Genomic DNA, 20,669 nt, shown 5'->3' with positions numbered 1-20,669 from the left:
GAATTTAAACTAGTCTATAAAAACTAGAAAAAGCATGCACCGAATTCATATAAAAAATATCAAGCTGAAGCAAGACATACCTTGCAAGCGTTTTGTCGAACACCTTGTGGGCGCCGAGCGGAAGTTGGTGGCCGAGCGCTCTACATCGATGGAATGGCGCGCGAGGGGCGGCGCGGATTAGAGGGAGATGGAGGAAACCGAGGCGTCGCGGGCATAGGCCTGGGAAGCGCCGTCGGGTCGCCGGAGCAAATGAGGTGGCGAGGGCGGTGACGCCAACCCCTGGATCCAATGGTGGGTAGACGATGCGCTCGAGTCGTCGCTGTCCAGCGCACGGTAGCGGACACACGAAATATGAGGCGCGCGAAGCCGTTTCGCCTCGCGCGCTGAACCGTTTTCCCCCGCGCGCTTTTTTCCGCCTCCGTTGAAGCGTCCGAAGCGGCTGCGCGCGCAATAGACGCTGTTTTTTCAACGCGACGCTTATATAGCGCAACTGTTGGAGATGTTGTTAGAGCTAGTAAAGAAAACAGGGTGAATGGCTGCCGTCGCACTAACCCTGATCAGCAGCAACATCGTCGGAAACAACAAGCGGCGTGAGATCAGAAACAACAAGTAGCATCTCTAGTTACTATGCATATGGCGTCTAAGGCTGTCCGTAATGAGAGTATCATAGATAATATCATTCATGCCAACTAAACAATCTCAATGAGGTGACATATAATTTAATGAAGAAAAAGAGGGTTGAGTATCATATCATGATACCATATCATATTAAATGATGTGCTACTATGTGTCTTCTATGATAATAAATGAACTACTCTATGATACTAACATATGATACTATGCATTACATATGTGATATCATATACTAGTATCATGTGATACTATCGATTACAACCAGCCTAAGATTATGCACTCTGATTTAGGCGCGTGCTAATCGGCCGGTATGATAGATGTAAAATACGCTGAAATTTTTTGTTATCTGAACCAATTAATGGCAAATTCTTTATTATCTCCGTCCCGTTGTATAAGTCATTCGCGTAGTTTTAGGTCGACAATTTAACTATCTAAATATGTATCATATGTGACAAAAAATATATATTTAAAATCTACATTCGTGTAGAGTGATATACTTTTCGTGATATATAACACATATTTAATTTTTCAAATGAACCACCTATACTAACCCACTCCTACGCCAACCTTTCTCAAATTTCAGGATGAATAGCGAATCAATAGGCATGCATGCACTGCGAGGATTTAATTGCCTACGCGACAAATACTTTTGGAAAATCTAAATTCTCTTAGGTGCCCTATGCAGTTGGGAATACATAGCGCCGCAGCTTACTTCTAGCGGGACGCACAAGACGCCCGTCTGAAGCATCGCGCCGCGGCGGCACCATCAACCTCGCCGTAGTACCCGCGATACCCATACGCATGACCAAACTGCCATCCTTATCAAGGAGGATCCCCACTACCCCACCCCATTTCCTCCCCAGCCGGTAGGCACGACTATTATCTCCCTGTCTGTTCCCGTTGCCACAGAGGAATCGGTCATCGATTTTCTGCCGAGATCACCGATCCAAAGATTGGATCTGACATTCGAATTGCGTGGTTCTCGGCGGCGCTAGATCTGCGACCGGTCAGCGTGGGGTTAGATTTGCGCATGAGGATGTGTATTGAGACGTTTGTTTTTCGGGCTGGATCCCGTAATGTAGATCTGAGCGAGCAATGGTCGTGAATTTCAGGTGATCGGAAGAGTGTAAGGGCGAGATGGGGCTCGCGTTCGGGAAGCTCTTCAGCCGGCTCTTCGCCAAGAAGGAGATGCGGATCCTCATGGTCGGTCTTGATGCCGCCGGAAAGACTACCATCCTTTACAAGCTTAAGCTCGGCGAGATCGTTACCACCATCCCAACTATCGGTGAGATGTGCTTCTCGTCTTGTTTGCATGCTAGTCTTTGAAACTATTCTTGGTGCAATTTTTTAGCAATAGGGTCAAGGTATCTCTAGCCAATATTTTGGCTAACCAATAGTTGGGAGAAAATGTTAGGCTGTAATTAATCAACCAAAGAAAAGAGTTCATATACCCCCTAAACTTTCACGATCTGGCTACATTACCACATTAACTCCAAATTTGGTTATATAATCACCTCAAGTTTCCAAACCAGGCAACACACCTGATCGCATACCTCCAAGCTGGTTTTGAAGATGTTTTTTTTGTGTGTGGAAGTTCTGAAGATGGTTTGATCCACATAGTATGCGGACTAGGATTTATTTTTTAACTTGTACTGGCAAATCATCCTGGGAACCATTATAGCAGTGCCTTCCTAGAAAAGCTGTCCTGCAGTCCTGACACATGTGAGACACAACATCTCTGCGGTGTAGTCTCGGAGTTAAACCTGGCACCCGCACCATGCTGGTGGGAAGAGGTTATCGACTCCTGCGTGGGAACAATATGTGCTATGAGGTAGGAGAGGATGCCATGCAAGGAGGAGCGATGTGAGATGGTCCACTAGAGGAGAGCGTAGGTCAGCAGCACCAGTGTGAACCGTTTTCTCTTCATGCATACAATTGTTGTGCACCCACTTCTCGTCGTCCTTGTTTCCATTGTGCACCTACCTGCTTGCATCTGAGCAAGCTATGCCGTTTTAGGACCCCTCGCAGACCACGACAACACTGCGTAGGGGCTCACCTCCCGCAGACCATGACAACACTACTTGTAGCACCGGCTCGTCCTTTGTCGACTCAAACCCCTTCACACGTGTTGTTCTGGTGCCAGCGAGATTTGACTCACCTAGATTGGTATAATGACTTGAGTGTGTGTGCTGGTGGTTCCTCTCACTTGTATGCTTCGTTGATACCGATCAGCTTGATAGGGCGTCGGTTGATATGGGAGGTGGGGTACTGGGTGTTGCCGATAGCGGTGGCTTGCAGCTATGTGATGATGGGAAGTGTCTTGGCGGTGTCAAGATGTAGTAGTGTGTAGGAGCAGTGAGCAATGCCGAAGGGCCTCGTGCCTCCTCCTGTGTTAGATCAAACACAACAACAGTGGCCGCTAGTGTTGTGACACACAACTAGCTTAGCTAAGTAAGTAGCCTTGGCTTCTCATCGTGAGGACAAATAAGATGTCAGCATAAGCATTGGGGGCCATGATGCTCTTGCCATACCCGAGCCAGGGCCACGTCCATCCAATGTTGTTTCTCACCGCAAGTATGCATCTCAACGCAAGGATGCATAAGAAGTCAGTGCAGGCAGTAGGGCACATTCTACTCCTACCATACCTGAGCCGGTGCCATGTCCACCAAATGTTGTAGTTTGCCACGGGCTTCGTGCACCATGGCGCTCGCCCCACATCGCCGTTCGCCTCATGGTCGTAAAGTGCTTGAGCGGAGCTTTGTCAGTGTTGAAGGCGCGGTTGGTGCGCCTCGACCGTGGTGGATGCTACGCTATGATTAGCAAGGTCAAGGTGCGACAAGAGCATCTCTTGACAATCCCCTATTTTTTAACTCCCCATCCTACCCCCTTCCTTTATTTTTTCATTCCTTAGGGAATTGAACTTCTATATGCCTAGCCCCAACCCCAAGACTTTATCCCCCAAATAATTTTGTTTGCACACAAATTCTTCAAACACAAATTTGTATTACTTAATTGCATAGTTAAACATTCCATTACCTACTACAATACCACTATGTTGACATCAAACTTACTAAAGCATCTACATATTACATACTCCCTCCATTTTTATTTACTTCGCCTATTACTTTTGTCACGAGTTAAACTTTCTAAACTTTGGCCAACTTTATACAAAAAGTTATTAACATCCACAATACCAAATCCATACTATTGGAATCACCATTCAATATATTTTCGTACCATATATACTCCCTCCGTTCCTAAATATAAGTCTTTTTAGAGGTTCCACTAGTGGACTACATACGGATGTATATAGACATACTTTAGAGTGTAGATTCACTCATTTTGTTCCGTATGTAGACCCCTAGTGAAATCTCTTAAAAGACTTATATTTAGGAACGGAGGGAGTATTTTTTATTGTGAAAGTTTAGATTGTTTTTCATGAACTTGGTCAAACTTTTAAAAAGTTTGACTTAGGTCAAAGCTAATATGTGGTGTAAGTTAAAACAGAGGGAGTATATAAACTAAATAGAACTAGATATATGAAGAGGAGCTCTACTAGGAGAATTCCAAGAAGTCAGACCCAAAGTAGATGTGGAACAAACACACACCCACCCCCACGCCCACCCCCCGTCGCAGGGGTTGGCCCCATGGTCGTTGGTAGTGCGCTCACTCCAGCACATCGAGTCATCATCGATGAGGTGGATGATCTCGCGACACTCGTGCTCGATCGTGCGTGCATTCTCCACATACACTAAGAAGGCATGATTCTCATTGATGATACGCGGGTCCTCGAACAGTGCGGCCACCAAGGCGGCATCAGCGCGCTTGTTAGCGAGGTGCTCCTTCTCGGACCAAGGGGCGTGATGGTGTTTGTGGCGTCTTGAGGAAGTTATGCTTCGCGCGGTGTAGGGAAAACGACACCATGGGAAACTCTAAGGATCCCTTGATCGTTCGGCGGAGGGAGAGAGGTGGCGCCAAGAGCGGAACTAGCAATCAGCACCGGCAAGGTCGTTTACCCAGGTTCGGGCCGCTTGGCGTGTAAAACCCTACTCCTGCTTTGTTTGTATTGGATGCTTACTGTAGGGTTATTTGCTACAGTAATTAAGTTGGTGATCAAAGAGTCTAAACCCTAAAAGGTCCAACCCCTAGAAATGAGCTTTGGGCCTCCTTTTATAGGCAAAGGGGTCACCAACAGTGTGCTCACGGGTTGCATAGTGAACAGGGTTCACCGCTTATCCTTCTACTGCGGTGTCAGGGGCAGTAAATGCCTTGTCAGCCCCCCTGACCAGCATCAAGGTGGCTTCGACACGTACCCAAGTGTATCGACACCTGGGCTTTGTGCTGGCGCATGAGGGATGCGCTGGAGCGGTGGCGGTCGGTGGCACTATGGCAGGAGGGACACCTGGCGGGCGAAGGGAGCCTGCCGGCCTGGCGTCCTTGCCTGCGGCCTAGCCCGTCTTCCCGGCAAGGATGGCTTGCCGGGGCCTTGGACATCTTCCCGGCAAGGAGGGCTTGCCAGGGCCCTGCGAGTCTTCCCGGCAAGGAGGGCTTGCCGGGGCCTTGTAGCCTGGGCTGGTTCTTCACACCTTTGGTGGGGTGTGGTCTTGGTGAGCCTGGGGTTTAACTTCCCGTCGGCTCTCTTAGTATACTGTCGCCAAGGGTGCTGCTGGTGGCCATACACAAGTCTGGGGCACAGGAGACCCTAGTCTCTAGTGCACCGACAGGAGCCCTCGGGCCTGGGCCACACACGTGCACGATGCGTAGTTGGGCCAGACCCAAAGTGGTGCATGGGCTTCCGTGATAGGGCGATTGGCAGCTTGGAGCCATTGCAAGTGGCCCTTCCCCACGTCGCGCATCGAGCGTGCGAGGTGGAGAGGCGTGCGCACACTGGCCTTCCCACCTCCCGAAGCATTACTGCCACGCGTGAGGCATGCACAGTAACGGTCAGGCAAGTGGCGTTCGTGGCCTTAAAGGTCACAGTCGTGGCAGGGCCCGCCCCCGCATGCATTTGTGCAACAGGGCGGTTCCCTGTTCGCCCGTGATCAGGGGTGATTGGGCGAGAGGGACGGTGGTTTCTGGAGTGAGGAGAGCTAGCCCCCGCGCCTCGCCCTATAAATTAGGAGGTTTGCGAGGGGGTTTTGCTCATCCATCCAACTCCCGAAACACTCAGCATCCCCAGCTTGTTTCTGCAGTGTCTTCCTTAGCATCAGGTGGCGCTCACCCCTAACCAGGGCGAGGGCGGCCGCCAGGGCGGCAAGAGGATCCCATTCGGATCATGCCACAACTTCAGCGGCCGCAGCTGCGGAGGGCGGCCCGAGCGCCCGAGGTGGTGGAGGGGCAAGGGGCCGCGGTCGCCGTGGAGGCCGTAACCGGGGAAGGCGAGATGCTACTCTAGCACCCCGTCTTCTCCCCTAGCGCCAGCTTCTCCTTCATGGGGCGGGCACTCGGACGGGACGACGCTGTAGTTCGTCGTGGAGCTGCACGGTGTTCCTCGGGGCCATCTGCACGCTGTAGTTCGTCGTGGAGCTGCACGCTGTAGTTTGCCAGGGCGATGGAGGCCGCCAAGCCTCCCGTCTTGTGGTTGCGGGCGTACGGCTGCTCCCGCGACGCTATGCAGGTGCACGTGGAGTACCCGGAACGCCGCTCCATGTTGCTCGGGCGGGGCTGGAAAGCCTTCGCCCGCACCCACAACCTCGAGGATGGGCATGTCCTCCGCTTCAAGCTGGCGTAGGATAATATGCTATCCGTCAAGTTTTATGGGCGCTCAGGTGTGCGTCTCGGCTATTGCGAAGAGAGCTCGAGCGGCGCCGAATGTCCCTCCTTGAGCGATAGCGACGAGGAGGACAACAGTGGTAGTGGCGCTCTTGGCAGGTCAGGATCTCGGGGCGTCAAGTCGGAGCACGACACCCTGTAACACCCTGTGTTTAGCTTTCTTGAAAAATTAACTTATTTCAAAAATTAGGACCAATTAAATTTTTGTGAATGCTTTTGATGCTTGAAGTGACTATTGCTTGCTTGCTTGCTTGTATGCTTGTGTTTGATTCTCAATAATTCTTATTACTCTTCAGACTCATCTCCTTAGCCCAAAACTCCTGCCTAATGATCATGCCATGTGTTTAGGACCAAAAACTTACTTTATCAATATTATTTTCACCAAAAAGCATTTCCTTGAATTAAGCTTTCAAAACCCCCTGAGATGGGATTTGTACTACAAGTCCTCAAATTAGGAAATTTATTTTGCACCAATTATTTTATTTAAAATCCATTATCAAAATGATTTCCAAAAACCACAAAATCATTATTTTAAAAGTTATTTTACCATTTTATTTAAATGCCTTCTTGGAGGACAAAAAATGGTCTCTTATGAAGGAAAGTTATTTTTATTGCTTTCAAAATATTTGGGAAAGTCAGTGGACATATATATTCCATATATATGAGTTCCAACACATGGTCATGTTAAAATTATTGGGCAAACCCCTTCAGAACTCTTCCTGCCTATTTCAAGCTTTTGGAATATTTCTCAATAAATTCCAGTAAAATTCCAACATGTCACCTATGACATGTTTGATGATCTTGCCAACTTTCATCTCAATCTCAATCTTGACTCCCCTAATTATTCTAAACCCTATCTGTCCAGATCCAAATTTGAGCAACTCTACATTGTCAAGTGTCTTCAATTGTGGTCATATTTGGTGGACATGTTCTTATACTCCAATAATGCATCCACACCAAGTGGTGCATCAAGGATAATAGAAGAACTTGTCCCAAGCCCCTCAAAACCCTCTCTGTTGATTTCTGACTTTGGGAAATTTTACATTATAAAGTTTCTCTATTTGACCCCAAACTTTTTGTGCATGCCTTAATGCTCAAATAATGCCCCCACACCAAATATTGAATTTGTGGGAATTGATTTGAATGATTTTGTAAGCAGAAAGCCATTTCTGCCCATTTCATGGGTTTTCCAAGTCTACATTTGAAACCTTCTCCACCAAATCCCAAATTTGGTGTCCAAGCTTATTTTCATCTATTGTTTGATGCTGTTAAGTTTCATATCCATTGAAGTCCATCTGATTGCCCTGACACTCATCAAACACCTTGTGTGCACTTACTTTAATGGCTACTTTGGCCCCTTCCACTTTTACCCTTGAGCTCAACTTTCTACCACAACTTTCTATAGTTACATTTTACCTCCAGTAACATTTCCATGGCGACTGGTCAATTATTGGAAAGAGACCCTTTGTAGCTACCACTCATTTTCACCCTTGGATCATCACTTTTACCCCTCTTGCCCCACTCCTGCTTAAGCCAAAGCCCCCACCTCTTGCCAGAGGGTTCCTAGCATTCCAAAGCATTGTTTCAAGCCAAAAGATGGCATGCTCATGTGGAGAAAATGAGCAGCACATCTACAACCAGATTTCAGGCTGAAATATAGCTTTGTACAACAAGTACTAGCTACCCTCCCTTGCTTGAGCTGAAACCTTGCAGTGGTGTAGTCCTTCCATACCAGATGCTGCTAGACATGGTTTCACCCCAAGACTTCCCCTTTGAAAACCACTTCTGCCAGCCCCTAGTTTCCTGTTGCAAACTTAATCAGTGTTCAAACCAATTCAAACTAGCTCCATATCTGTCCAAACTCCACCAGTGCATTGTGGCACTCATGCCTTGCATGTTTGACACCTTGGCTTGGCCAAGGGGTGGCCCAGGACACCAAGTGGGGTGGTGACCACCTCCCTAAAGTGTAGAAACGGTGCTCTACACCTTGTTTCTTTCCTCCCGACCGTTTCTAGCCGAATCAATTTGTCTCAGTATGTCACAACCCTTTCCCTTGACCAGTCAAGCCACTTCCCGGCACCTGCTAGCTTCCAAGCTCCTTCTGGGGCGCGTGGACGCCATGCACAGGGAGCACCCAGAGCTCCCGAGCCCTCCTGTGTTGCCCTCTCCACTTAAGCGCTCCCACGAGCCTCTATGGCTCCCTCAGTTCCTCCTCCCCTTCTCCTGTGAAGCTCTTGAGCCTCCCCTTCTCTTCCAAGCTCTCCTCCCTCTCCCCCTTCTTCCATGGCCGCCACGACGTCGCCTTGGCCTCACCTAAATCTCGGCTCTCCCGAGCCCCTCCCCTTTGTTCTGCGACACTTGGGCGTCCCCCACGCTCCCCTGAAGCTTCCCCTCCACCTAGTTCCCTCTCTCCCCTGCCGAGCCGGCCTGTCCACGCTCGCCGTTGCCAACCTCCGCCGCGGCCAGGAGCCCCTCTCCCCTGCGCTCCTCTGCGGGGGACTGACCCCTGGTCAGACGCGGGAGGCCTTCCCGAGTGCACCGGTGGCCGGGTCAGCGGGAACGGGGCCCTGTGGCGCTGGCGAGCTTCGTCGAGCCTCCTCTGCCTCCCCACGGCGGGAGGTTGAAGAAGGCCAGCGGGCCCCGTGCTTCAGCTGGCTGGTGAGGCAGCCAGGTGGGCCGCGCCACTTAAGTGGTAGCGCCTAAACCCTAAAGACGCGGGAGGCCTTCCCGAGTGCACCGGTGGCCGGGTCAGCGGGAACGGTGCCTTGTGGCGCTGGCGAGCTTCGTCGAGCCTCCTCTGCCTCCCCACGGCGGGAGGTTGAAGAAGGCCAGCGGGCCCCGTGCTTCAGCTGGCTGGTGAGGCAGCCAGGTGGGCCGCGCCACTTAAGTGGTAGCGCCTCCGCCTTTGCCGCCTCCCCGCTGCGAACGCGCACTCGGGCGAATACGCCTCCAGCGTGGCCCTTGTGCGCTCCAGCCGCTCAGTTGGGCCGGCCCGAGGCCTATTTAGCGCCATGGGCGCAGTTTAACCTCCCGGTTTAGCCCTTTTGCATCTTCTTTTATCAGGAACTTGTAAAATCCATAGTAAATTTACTCTAGTTCCAAATCTGATGATTCAAAATTCTGCAGGTTCCTAAATTCAAAACCTATCCACATATGTGCATTGCATATTTTTCCAGAAGACTTTCTGTGGGAATTAATATTCAAATGCCCATTTGAATATTTTAAACCCCACTTTGTAAATTCCTACAGGATTTAAATCAACTCCAAATGAAGTGATTCCAAATTCCAGAGACATCTAATATCATGCCCTATTTTTGAAGCCTTGGTCAACATTTTTCTATGACATATTTCTGTTGCCATAAATAAATAGCTCCCTTTTGCTATTTATTCCATGTTATAAAATCCCTAGAATATTCATGCCAACTCCAAATCCAGTGAAACAACTCCCTAAATATTTCTAAAATTATGCTCTATTAAATGAGTGCCTTCACTCATTTTTATCATGATATTTTCTGTAGGCATCTTTAGAGATCACCTATTCCTCTTCTCATCCATCCAAAAATCTTTGATGATTCAAATCTCCTATGGCAAGCTTCAGGTATTTTTCTTATGATCAGAGAGGTCCAAGAAAAATATAACTTCCATTTTTGTAGCCCTTTTTATTTCTGCTTGTTGTGTGGCTTATTGTGTTTGTTTCCGACGATAGTTGACGGAGTAGACGGAATACTCGGAGTTGGATCGGAAGACCTCGAAGACCCCGAGAACTTATGAGAGCAAAGGCAAGCAGCCCTTTGACCATGTCTGAGCATATGTTATGATGCATGGTAGTGTAGCAAATATTTCTGTTGCATATGATAAATCATTGAAGTGATGTTACCGATGGCTCGTCCGGAGCACATGCATTGAACTTGATCCTACCACCTATGAGGGTCATGCTAATATCATGTACGACAAGTAACGTTAGAATAGTATTAGCATGAGCATGATGATGACATAAAACCAAGGTTATGAAAACCCCTCGGGTGCCACTAATGCCCGAGGGTGATGATGAGGTAGGTGGCCACTTTTGGTGAAGTGGTGCACCGGGTATTTTGAGTGAGTATGGTTTCGGAAATGGGATTAGATTTATGATGTGTCGATCGTCCCAACCTTACATGTACGACCACGTTACCCCTTTATGGGACGGGGCTTTGTTGATTACTCTGGTCGGTGCTAGCAAAGAGCCACATTACTAGTGGCGGGAGTGATGTGTGGTCACTCTCGTGATGGGGTTGTGCCAGGTAGGGCGACTATGCCGTTTTTACGTGTTCCAGTCACACCGTTGGTCCCCGCATGGTTGATATTGTCCAGAGTCGGTGCTCGTAAGACGTACAACATGTGGGCTGGGTACCAATCGAGTGGACCTCTTTGTCTATTATCGTCAGGGGAAAGGCATTGATCGGGTACTTACCTCGGGTATGTTATATACGGCGAGTTATGGATGACACGAAAGTTTCCCGGATCTCGTGGGTCCAGCGTACTACCTCTGCAGAGTGTAAAACTATTCGAATAGCCGTGTCCACGGTCAAGGACAGTTGGGTAATTCTGCTTAAACTACGTCCAGTCGTTTCCGCATAAACCAAGTGTGTGTGAGTATGTGGTAACATGGTGTTAAAATAAAAGAGTTGATATGACCAAGTTTGGTGACTTGGCATATAGGGTGAACCCGGAGTGTTCAGCCCTTGGCAGATATATTGATATCTGTAACCTGTTCTTCAAAGTAACATTTAACTTATGTTGCATACCCATGATCATGTCTGTTTACCACCAAGATGATATCCACCAAAGATGCATATTATTGTTATCCTTCACTTGCATTGTTCATCTCGTGTGGGCTGTTTGCGAGTACATTCAAAAGTACTCATTGGCTTGCCACTGGTTATAATATTGACCAGACATGGAAGGACCGGAGTTTGAAGAAGAGTACGTCTTTGGAGACGGCCCTGCGAACTAGGACGCTTCCCAGTCAGAATGCCTGTTGGTGTAGGCTGATGGCATGGGCACCCGCTTAGCCCTAAGATTTCCGCTACTAGATGTATCCGTGTGATTTGGCCTTTTAGGCCCTACTCGTGAACTTGATCATTCGGTCATACGATGTAATAATTCGGTACTTGGATGTAAGACTCTTATTATTCAGTATCTGCGTGTTCGGTGAGCATTTATCTCTCGGATCACTGAGCACGTTCATTGACGATCTCGACTGGTAAGTCGGGGTCCCCACACACCCCGAGCTCTAACTGACAGCCGGCCATGCCGCTGAGGCCAGCTCACGCCTCTCCCCCGCCCGGCGGGGTTACTTTGCCGGAGCCGGCATCGGCGCCTCGTCTTTGAGGAGGCGCGATCGCGGGGTCCGACTTCTTCATCCCTTCCGGTCGCCCTGTCCTCCGGCCTCGTTCTCCTCTGCGCAGTGCTGGTCCAGGAGGAACCAGCCTGGGTTGCGCCGAAGGCCGTCACGCCTTTTGTCTTCTTGACCTTCTGTCCGGCAAGCATGTCCCTCGCCAAAAGACAGTATCATAGGTTAGAGTAGTAAAAATCATCCATGTAATATGTCTGAGTTTGCCTCAAACAGATGAATGAAATGTTGTTTCCTTTGTGTCTGATCCCCCTCTTTCTATGATACACCCTTTGCGTTTTCCGGAAGCTTGCCGGCGTGACTGGTCCTGCCGCTAGTGCTTTGAGGAACGGATCCTTAGCAGTTCGTCGGAGGTGTCATTACCGGCAAGGCTCCTTGCCGCACTCAGTGCAACCATTAGATCGTCGAGCGCGCCTCGAGGCGAAATAAGGCGCTGCGTAGCCGCTTGGTCTGTTGAACAAGTTCGAAACAGTGTGAAGGCGCTCTGTGGCCATTCAGGTCGTTGAACGAGTTCGAAACAGAGCCAAGGTGCACTGATCCTGACAATGTTCCATCTGCGCGTAGATTTCTCAAACAAAGATTGGGATTTCTAGAAAGGAAACAACCTATCTACTCGAGAATTTCATCTAAAATCTCTATCACTTATCTGTTGTGCCACGGCACTTCTTCGCGCGACGTTTGGATCTTTTGCCGGGGCCTCAGATCCCCGGCAAGCAGGATGTTACACTCTCCCGGCAACTTCCCCACCGACAAGGTTCTTACCGATAGTCCTTGACTATCGTATAGGAAAGGGGTTGCCGGAGTATAACTCCTTTTTCTCTTTTGCCAGGCCGTGCTGGCGGAGCCCCCGAGCGCATCTTTGGCGGCGACGCGACGCTTCCAAAGGGGGGGAAACGTTTCCGCTGGAGTGCGTGCCTGGGCTTCCAGACCTGTTGGCGCATCCTCGACGGCTATGCATCACTCCGCGGAGGTGCGTCAGCCGGAGTATGCGTCGGAGGCCTCGTCGAAGCTCGGGGTCTCCGCCTCCTTGGCCCGCGCTCGCGCAGCGGCGCGCTCGTGCAGGCGTTCGTAGACCATAGCGAAGTGGAGCGACCATCGCTGCATCCAGCTTTGGGGAACCGCGGCGGTGCGCTCAACTTCCCAAGATCTGGTGCGGAGCTTGCTAGAATCTGCGAAAAGGCTCTCAGCAGCTCCCCCTACCTGGCGTGCCAAAGATGTCGGGAAAACGACGTGCCTTTGGGAAACTCTAGGGATTCCTTGATCGTTCGGCGGAGGGAGAGAGGTGGCGCCAAGAGCGGAACTAGGGATCATCACCGGCAAGGTCGTTTACCCAGGTTCGGGCCGCTTGACGCGTAAAACCCTACTCTTGCTTTGTTTGTATTGGGTGCTTACTGTAGGGTTATTTGCTACAATAATTAAGCTGGTGATCAAAGAGTCTAAACCCCAAAAGGTCCAACCCCTAGAAATGAGCTTTGGGCCTCCTTTTATAGGCAAATGGGTCACCAACAGTGTGCTCACGGGTTGCATAGTGAACAGGGTTCACCGCTTATCCATCTACTGCGGTGTCAGGGGCAGTAAATGCCTTGTCAGGCCACCTGACCAGCATCAAGGTGGCTTCGACACGTACCCAAGTGTATCGACAATTGGGCTTTGTGCGCGCATGAGGGATGCGCTGGAGCGGTGGCGGTCGGTGGCATTGTGGCAGGAGGGATACCTGGCGGGCGAAGGGAGCCTGCCGGCCTGGCGTCCTTGCCTGCGGCCTAGCCCGTCTTCCCGGCAAGGATGGCTTGCCGGGGCCTTGGACATCTTCCCGGCAAGGAGGGCTTGCTGGGGTCCTGCGAGTCTTCCCGGCAAGGAGGGCTTGCCGGGGCCTTGTGAGTCTTCTCGGCAAGGAGGGTTTGTCGGTGCCTTGTAGCCTGGGCTGGTTCTTCACACCTTTTGTGGGGTGTGGTCTTGTTGAGCCTGGGGTTTAATTTCCCGTCGGCTTTCTTAGTTTACTGTCGCCAAGGGTGCTGCTGGTGCCCGTGCACAAGTGTGGGGCACAGGAGACCCTAGTCTCTAGTGCACCGACACGCGGCTCTCGAATAAGTGGAGCACCAAGGGGCCACCATACGTGGATCCTCGAACAGTACCGCCACCAAGGCGGCATCAGCGCGCTTGTTAGCAAGGTGCTCCTTCTCGGACCAAGGGGCGTGATGGTGTTTGTGGCGTCTCGAGGAAGTTATGTGTCACGCGGCTCTCGAATAAGTGGAGCACGGCGATGTTGTACGCGCATGCTAAGCCACACCCACTTCAGGCGACCGTGGTATGGATCTCCGTCGCCCACTTGCCCCACATCCATAAGCCTAATGATGCAGTCCTTTGGTGGCGGTTGCTGCGACATGGAAGAAGGCTCGAGACCGGGATCGGAGAACTAGGCAGGCGTCGACAAGCTGTGCGAGGGCTCAGCGATTGGGAAGATGTGGGAAAATGGTTCTGGATAACATCAACAAATCTAGGACGGCGTGGGGAGATCGAGGCGGTCCATTGATTTGTGCCGTGCCATTGGCCGCCATGCCATGAATGCGGGAGTGGAGTGGCCTCATTTTTAATGAGAAGTGTGAATTTTTTGGGGGGATGAAACGCTACTTCTTGGGGTGCTAAAGGAAATCGGCGATGGGATAGATGGCTGTTAATCCCCCAAAACGGAAGTTTCTGCCCCATATATAACTCTTGGGGAATGGGCTAGAGATGCTAATATTGGCACGAGACACTTGGTGAAAAGCTTGTCGGCATTAATAACCTGTACAATGTGTCCACATCAGCAAAACCGGCTTCCAAAACAGGTTTACGTGGTCTAGGCGATGTTTTGTTTGGTTTTGGAACTTGAGGGATTATGTAACGGGTTTTATAGTGTGTGTGTGTGTGTGTGGGGGGGGGGGGGGGGGGTGATGTAGCCTAAATTTGTGACAGTCCACTTCATTCTCAACCGAACATCTGTTTTTTTCATTGTATATAGAAGGTTATTAGTTAAACTATGAGGATTCGATGGATCTACATTGTGTGGAAACCTGAATTCTAAGCATTAGAGCCTATTTTATTTGATGTCTAAAAATATGTAACTGTTTTTTCAGGGCATCCCTAGTTCCCTACCTGAAAAGGTTATAAGAGCCTATGGCTGCTCTACTTAAAGCGCATGCCATAAAAGTTGCTCCCTCCATCTGAAAAGAAGTGTTGTGGCTTTAGTTCAAATTATAACAAATTTGAGCTAAAGCCATGACAATTATTTTCGGACAGAGGGAGTACCTCTCAAGCTCAAATTCTTAATTGATAATGAAGTTGCAAACTTGTAATACTACCTCTGTATTCTTCCTGCTTGAACTATTGTTACGCACATCAGGATTGTTGCCTCTTCTTCAAGTCTTGATGTGGTTGATTAAATCACTGGTATGTGTTATCTCTTGTTCGAATTTAGAAGGCAGAATCATCAAATGCTTGCTTGAATAATAGGATGGAGAAAAAGATAGCCTGGACCTTGAAGCCAACATTACATGTGTCCTCTACAATGATATAACTGATAAAATTTTCTTTTGAGCAACCGGCAGGAGCTCTACCTTTTCATTAAGAAAAGAGTTGACCACTTTATAAGGAAAACCGGCGGAAGACTGATATAACTGCGATATCCGTGCACGCCAGCCTCGAGACTGCGTACCAATCAAGCCGACGACCCTGCTGCCCATGTGGCCAAAGCCAACACCCTACTCTTAGGAGATTTTTGGAATCGCCGCTCTGACTTCCACACCAACCCTGAGGCCGCGTACCAGCCTAGTCGATAGCTTTGTCGTCCAAACAACCAAAGCCAATACAACACTTGAGTTTTTTGGAGCCGCTCTCGCCTAGCCGATGGAATCAACAAAGCCACACAAGCAACCGTCAATATACAATAGTGGACCTCCAAGGCGTCGCCCCCAATGGGGAAGCGACGAGGACCGCCGCCGCCGGTCGCTCCGACCAAGGCCGAAGCTTGGAGTTTTCATCTAGTGAGCTCTTGATCGAGATGACTAGGTAGGTGAAGGGGCTCCCAAGACGACGTCTCCAAGGAGGGAATGACATCCTAGGATGCTGTCGATGCCAGCATCAACCTAGGTCTTGCTAGGCTTTCACCTGGAGCTCACCGAACCTGCAGTCACCACAGCAACTCTCACTGGCAGTGGCCAAACACGCTAGACAGCTTGCCACCAACCACAACAACACACGACACACCCGCAGACTTGTCGGCGCATTGGCCGAGCGCCAGATCCGCAGTCACTGCTCCTAGAACCGTGCACCAGCACACGCGTGCAAGCCTTGTCCGTGCACCTGTTCGTCGGCGCAAGCCCTCATTGCAGCCAGCCCGTCGTGCGTTCGTGCTGCCCTTACTTAGCCGAGCCACCTGTGTCGGGGGAGAAGGCCCCGCCGTGGCCGATGCCATGCGGGCTTTGCCCGGTGGCGCGCTCCGGTGGCGGCGGTGGCAGGAGGAGGGCGGTGGGAAGTGGAGGTTGGGCGACGGCTAGGGTTGGCTCCCGGGTTGCCTGCGTGGGGAGGAGCGGGTTGCGTCCCAATGATTCCGTCGTACCCCAGACCCAGAACACATATTTACACAGGCTGATATCAACAAAAAGTTGACAAAATGCTTTGAACACATGTTCTTATTGAACAGCCTCTACTTAAGCTTGAACAATGACATGGTGACAATGTTTCCTTCAAAAAATGCAGGGTTCAATGTTGAAACTGTCGAGTACAAGAACATTAGCTTCACTGTTTGGGACGTTGGCGGTCAGGACAAGGTATGACCTCCTGCAGTGTTCTGTGTATTGTAAATTCAGTGTTTTCCTTGCATTAATCTTCCTGGAAATTGTTACATTTCATTTAAGCTGATGCTTTGTGCTTGTAAGAACAGATCAGACCTCTCTGGAGGCATTACTTCCAGAACACACAGGGTCTTATTTTTGTTGTGGACAGCAATGATAGGGACCGTGTTGTTGAAGCCAGAGATGAGCTCCACAGGATGCTGAATGAGGTACATTTGTGCTGGATTACTCTTATCATGCCATCCATACAATATAGCAACCAATTGGCGAGCTTGATTAACATAGCAACGGTTTGAACTATCATAGTGTAACACACTAATGTGAGAAGAAGCAATTATTTTGACAGGAAGTTCATATGAGACCACTTACTGTTTATTATGTTTTAACTTTTAACCCCTTTTTTGGGAAAAAATATCTGTAGGAAGTGGCCTGTTCATGCAGTTTTTGTTGCCTATTAGCTAGTAGAGAGTTACTATAGTATATGGTTTTGTTGCACTTGTTCTAGCATACATCCTCTTTGGCATACATACATCTAAGGAACCTCTAATTTATGTAGTTAGGAACTGATATTTTGTTCGACTGCATTATATGAAAGTCATTATTGATGACAGGATGAGTTGCGCGATGCTGTGTTGCTTGTCTTTGCCAACAAGCAAGATCTTCCAAATGCTATGAATGCTGCTGAAATTACTGATAAGCTTGGATTACATTCCCTTCGCCAACGCCACTGGTAAACAAGTCCTACCTGTTTTTCTTGCTTATCTTTTGCTGTGGAATAAGTTTTGGAATCCACCTACATAAGAGCAACTCCAACGGGGCGACCCATTTCGTCCGTAGCCGTTCGTTTGGGTCCGCGCGGATAAAAAGTTGGCCCAACGCGCCGATTCAAATAGACGTGCGTCTGCAGCTGATTCATTCCTGACCTAATTTTTGCGTTGGCGCGGACACGAAGCGGACGCGCGCCTACTTCCCTCCCTGGCCCGCAAGTCGATGACAAAGCGGCCATCTTTTCCCTCCATTTTCTCCAAACTCTCCCACTCGCTCCCGCGCCCGCTTCCATCGCCATGGACGGCGATTTCGAGGCCGTCGCTGCCATAGGCTTAATGGCCTCGCCCGTCGCCTCCGTCGAAGCAAGAGGCAAGGCCCGTGCCCCCCGCAAGGGCGTCGCGCTGCCCAAGAAGAAGAAGGAGTTGACACCCGAGGAGCGGGCCGTGGAGTCGGCCAAGAAGAAGGGCTGGCGGCATGCGCACTGCAAGGGGCGAGGCTGCCGCCGCCGCCGCCTTCGTCGCTGTCGCGCAGCAGGAAGACACCAATGCCCGGGTGAAGGCGGCAACGATGGAGGCCTTGTTGTACCTAGGGGTAAACCCAGCCGCGGCCAGCACGGGCTCGTCAGCATATCCTCGGATTATGCCGCCGGAGTCGCTGCGCGCGTCTTGCACGCAGTCGATTCCCGACTTCCACGTCTACCTGCAAGGTAGCCGCTTCTTCGGGGAATGCTTGCCGGAGGTGAGCATCGTGGCCCCTTCCACGCCTGCGCCTGTGACCATCGACCTCAACGCCGCGTCGGTAGCAGACGGATCATCGTTCGGAGGCATGAGGAAACGACAACGCGAGATGCCAGCCGACTTGCTCAACGGCGCCCGCAATTTGTTCGACGGAATGCCGGCGGCCGTCGACGATGACACGGCCAACCGTTTCCTCAAGAACATGATCTTCAAAGGTGCCGGTTGGTGCGTACGATCCCGATGAGATCCAAAGCCAGGACGGCCGAGCGCCGTTCACGCAAGCCATAAATGATCCACATGACGCCTTCATGCAAGATCAGGTCGGCCTAGACGGCTTCCCGCTCGACCATGAGTTCGCGTAGGACTTCAGTCTTGAGGAGGAGGACGATGACATGGACATCGACGGGGAGCCTTTGTTCAAGGAGGAGCTCACCAACTAAACTGCTGCTGGGGCGAAGCCGAAGCGCAAGAGCAAGCGGACAAAGGCATACACGTCGGCTGAGGACAAGCTCCTTTGTGAGTGTTGTAGGGACATTGGGTAAGATCCGAAGATCGCGCCGAACAAAAGTGGTCAGCCTTATGGACTCATGTTCACCGTGAGTTTCATGAGCGCAAGAAGTTTCCCCCGTACCAAATGCAAAGCAAGCGTGGATGGGTGTCACTTTCAAAGCGTTGGAGGGTGATTCAACAAGAGTACAACAAGTTTTATGCCACCTATGAGAGCATCAAGGCACGCCCGACCTCGGCATTCAAGACATGGTATGCATGCCCTCTCATTCCCTTTTCGTGCCACGCTTTTTTCCCGTGGATTGCTTGTCCATTTGCTCACATATGCTTGCTTGGTTTCAATTGTAGGTATTTCAAGCTTTGGAGGCATTCAAGGTTCAACACGACGACAAAGCCTTCCATCTCACCCATTGTTGGACTATCATCAACCGGGAGAAGTTCAAGGCGCAATATGCCGCCCTCTTGGCGTGTGGGGGGAAAGAAGCTATGCAGGACCATGGTGACGGCAAGAAGGCCTGGCCGTGAGGGAAGACCAACTCGAAGGAGGACATGCGGGACGCGGCGTCGATCGCCTTGCTTGAAAAGGTGGAGGGCATGATAAACAAAGACTTCGGAGGAGAAGGGTCGGCAAGAAAAGGAAGAGCAAATGCACGCCTTAATGGAAATCCAAAGGAGGCTCAAGATGGACGCGGAGAGGCAAGCCAAGATGCTTGAGTTGGAGGGGGCGAAGCAAACCAAGATGCTTGAGATTGAGGCCACCAATGTTAGGATCAAGGCGAAAAAAGTGGCCCTCGCAAGCATGAAGACGGGCGTGGAGATCATGAAGGTTGATCTGAACACTGTTTCGCCGAGGAAGAGGCTATGGTTCGAGAAGATGCAGGCCGAAATGCTCAAGTTCGATCAGCTGTGATCCACGACGAAGATCACGGAACCTTTTCTGTATGCCGTCAAGTGTGCTGGCATGACCACGGGTCGACATGGCGTGGTCGAATTTCCGCCCCTTTTGGCGTGCTGGCATGTGTGCCGGTCGCTGGCAAGTGTGCCATCATGAACTGCATGGTGGTTTTTAATGTAGGCCGGCAATGTATGCTGGCATGAACTCTTGGGCGTTGGCATGCTGACCTATTTTATCTAATGTGCGGACATAAAATAGGTCACCCGCGTAGCACTGCCGACCCAAAAAGAAAAGCAAACGGACAAAACCGCCGTCCGTTTGGATCGGCCAGTTGGAGTTGCTCTAACCAACTCAAGATTCTTCATTTCAACAGGTATATCCAGAGCACATGTGCTACATCCGGTGAGGGTCTGTATGAGGGCCTGGACTGGCTCTCCAATAACATTGCCAGCAAGGTATTTATAATTCACTCTATACTTAGTTCGACAAATGTCTTTGTTCTGCTATAAAATTATATTCTCTCCGTCTTAAAATAAGTGACTCAAAAATGACTCAACTTTATAATTCACTCTATACTTAGTTCGACAAATGTCTTTGTTCTGCTATAAAATTATACTCTTTCCGTCTTAAAATAAGTGACTCAAAAATGACTTAACTTTATATTAAAGTTAGTATAAAGCTGAGTCATTTTCGAATCACTTATTTTGGGACGGAGAGAATAGTTTACAGCCTGATTTGATTCACACGTGTTTTGGTGTCTGTAGGCTTGAGGCTTGGTATTTTGACTGCAGAGCTGGCTAGGAGTTGTGGATGTACCATTTCATACTTAAGACGAATTATTTGTTCCAATCTAATATGTGCCTTTGACAAGCTCAGTATTTTTGTAATGATGTCCCAGTTAAATGTTTCCTTTCGGATGATCTCTCTTGTTGGTATTTTGCAATGATTTCAAATATCATACTCCTTTCGTTCCTAAATATAAGTCTTTTTAAAGATTCATTAGAAGAGTATATACAGATGTATGTAGACATATTTTAGACTATAGATTCATTCATTTTGTTTCGTATATAGTTCCGTAGTGAAATATCTAAAAAGACTTACATTTAGGAACGGAGAGACTACATTTTTTTAACTAG

General features: G+C 49.7%; 2 protein-coding genes across 4 annotated transcripts; both read left to right on the top strand.

Annotated features, from left to right (window-relative positions):
- The first annotated feature begins 1,308 nt into the window (after window positions 1–1,308).
- Window positions 1,309–20,510, top strand: LOC123426117 (ADP-ribosylation factor 1). 3 transcript variants are annotated; one of them, XM_045109899.1, is made up of 7 exons: window positions 1,309–1,650; window positions 1,746–1,918; window positions 16,532–16,602; window positions 16,716–16,835; window positions 17,238–17,356; window positions 19,907–19,988; window positions 20,298–20,510. In XM_045109899.1, the coding sequence occupies exons 2-7, from the start codon at window positions 1,771–1,773 to the stop codon at window positions 20,301–20,303; spliced, it is 546 nt and encodes a 181-aa protein (XP_044965834.1). In that variant the 5' UTR covers window positions 1,309–1,650; window positions 1,746–1,770; the 3' UTR covers window positions 20,304–20,510. The 3 variants fall into 3 exon arrangements, with proteins under 3 accessions (XP_044965834.1, XP_044965835.1, XP_044965836.1); XM_045109900.1 differs by having other exon boundaries at window positions 1,332–1,499; XM_045109901.1 differs by having other exon boundaries at window positions 1,333–1,639.
- Window positions 17,363–19,788, top strand: LOC123426118. Its single transcript, XM_045109902.1, has 2 exons — window positions 17,363–18,890; window positions 18,987–19,788. The coding sequence occupies exon 1, from the start codon at window positions 17,869–17,871 to the stop codon at window positions 18,373–18,375; it is 507 nt and encodes a 168-aa protein (XP_044965837.1). The 5' UTR covers window positions 17,363–17,868; the 3' UTR covers window positions 18,376–18,890; window positions 18,987–19,788.
- Window positions 20,511–20,669: the final 159 nt, after the last annotated feature.

This window comes from Hordeum vulgare, chromosome 2H (assembly GCF_904849725.1).
Source record: "Hordeum vulgare subsp. vulgare chromosome 2H, MorexV3_pseudomolecules_assembly, whole genome shotgun sequence".
NCBI lineage: Eukaryota > Viridiplantae > Streptophyta > Magnoliopsida > Poales > Poaceae > Hordeum > Hordeum vulgare.
Note: the sequence above shows the minus strand (reverse complement) of the source record. Positions and strands in the feature narration are given on the sequence as shown.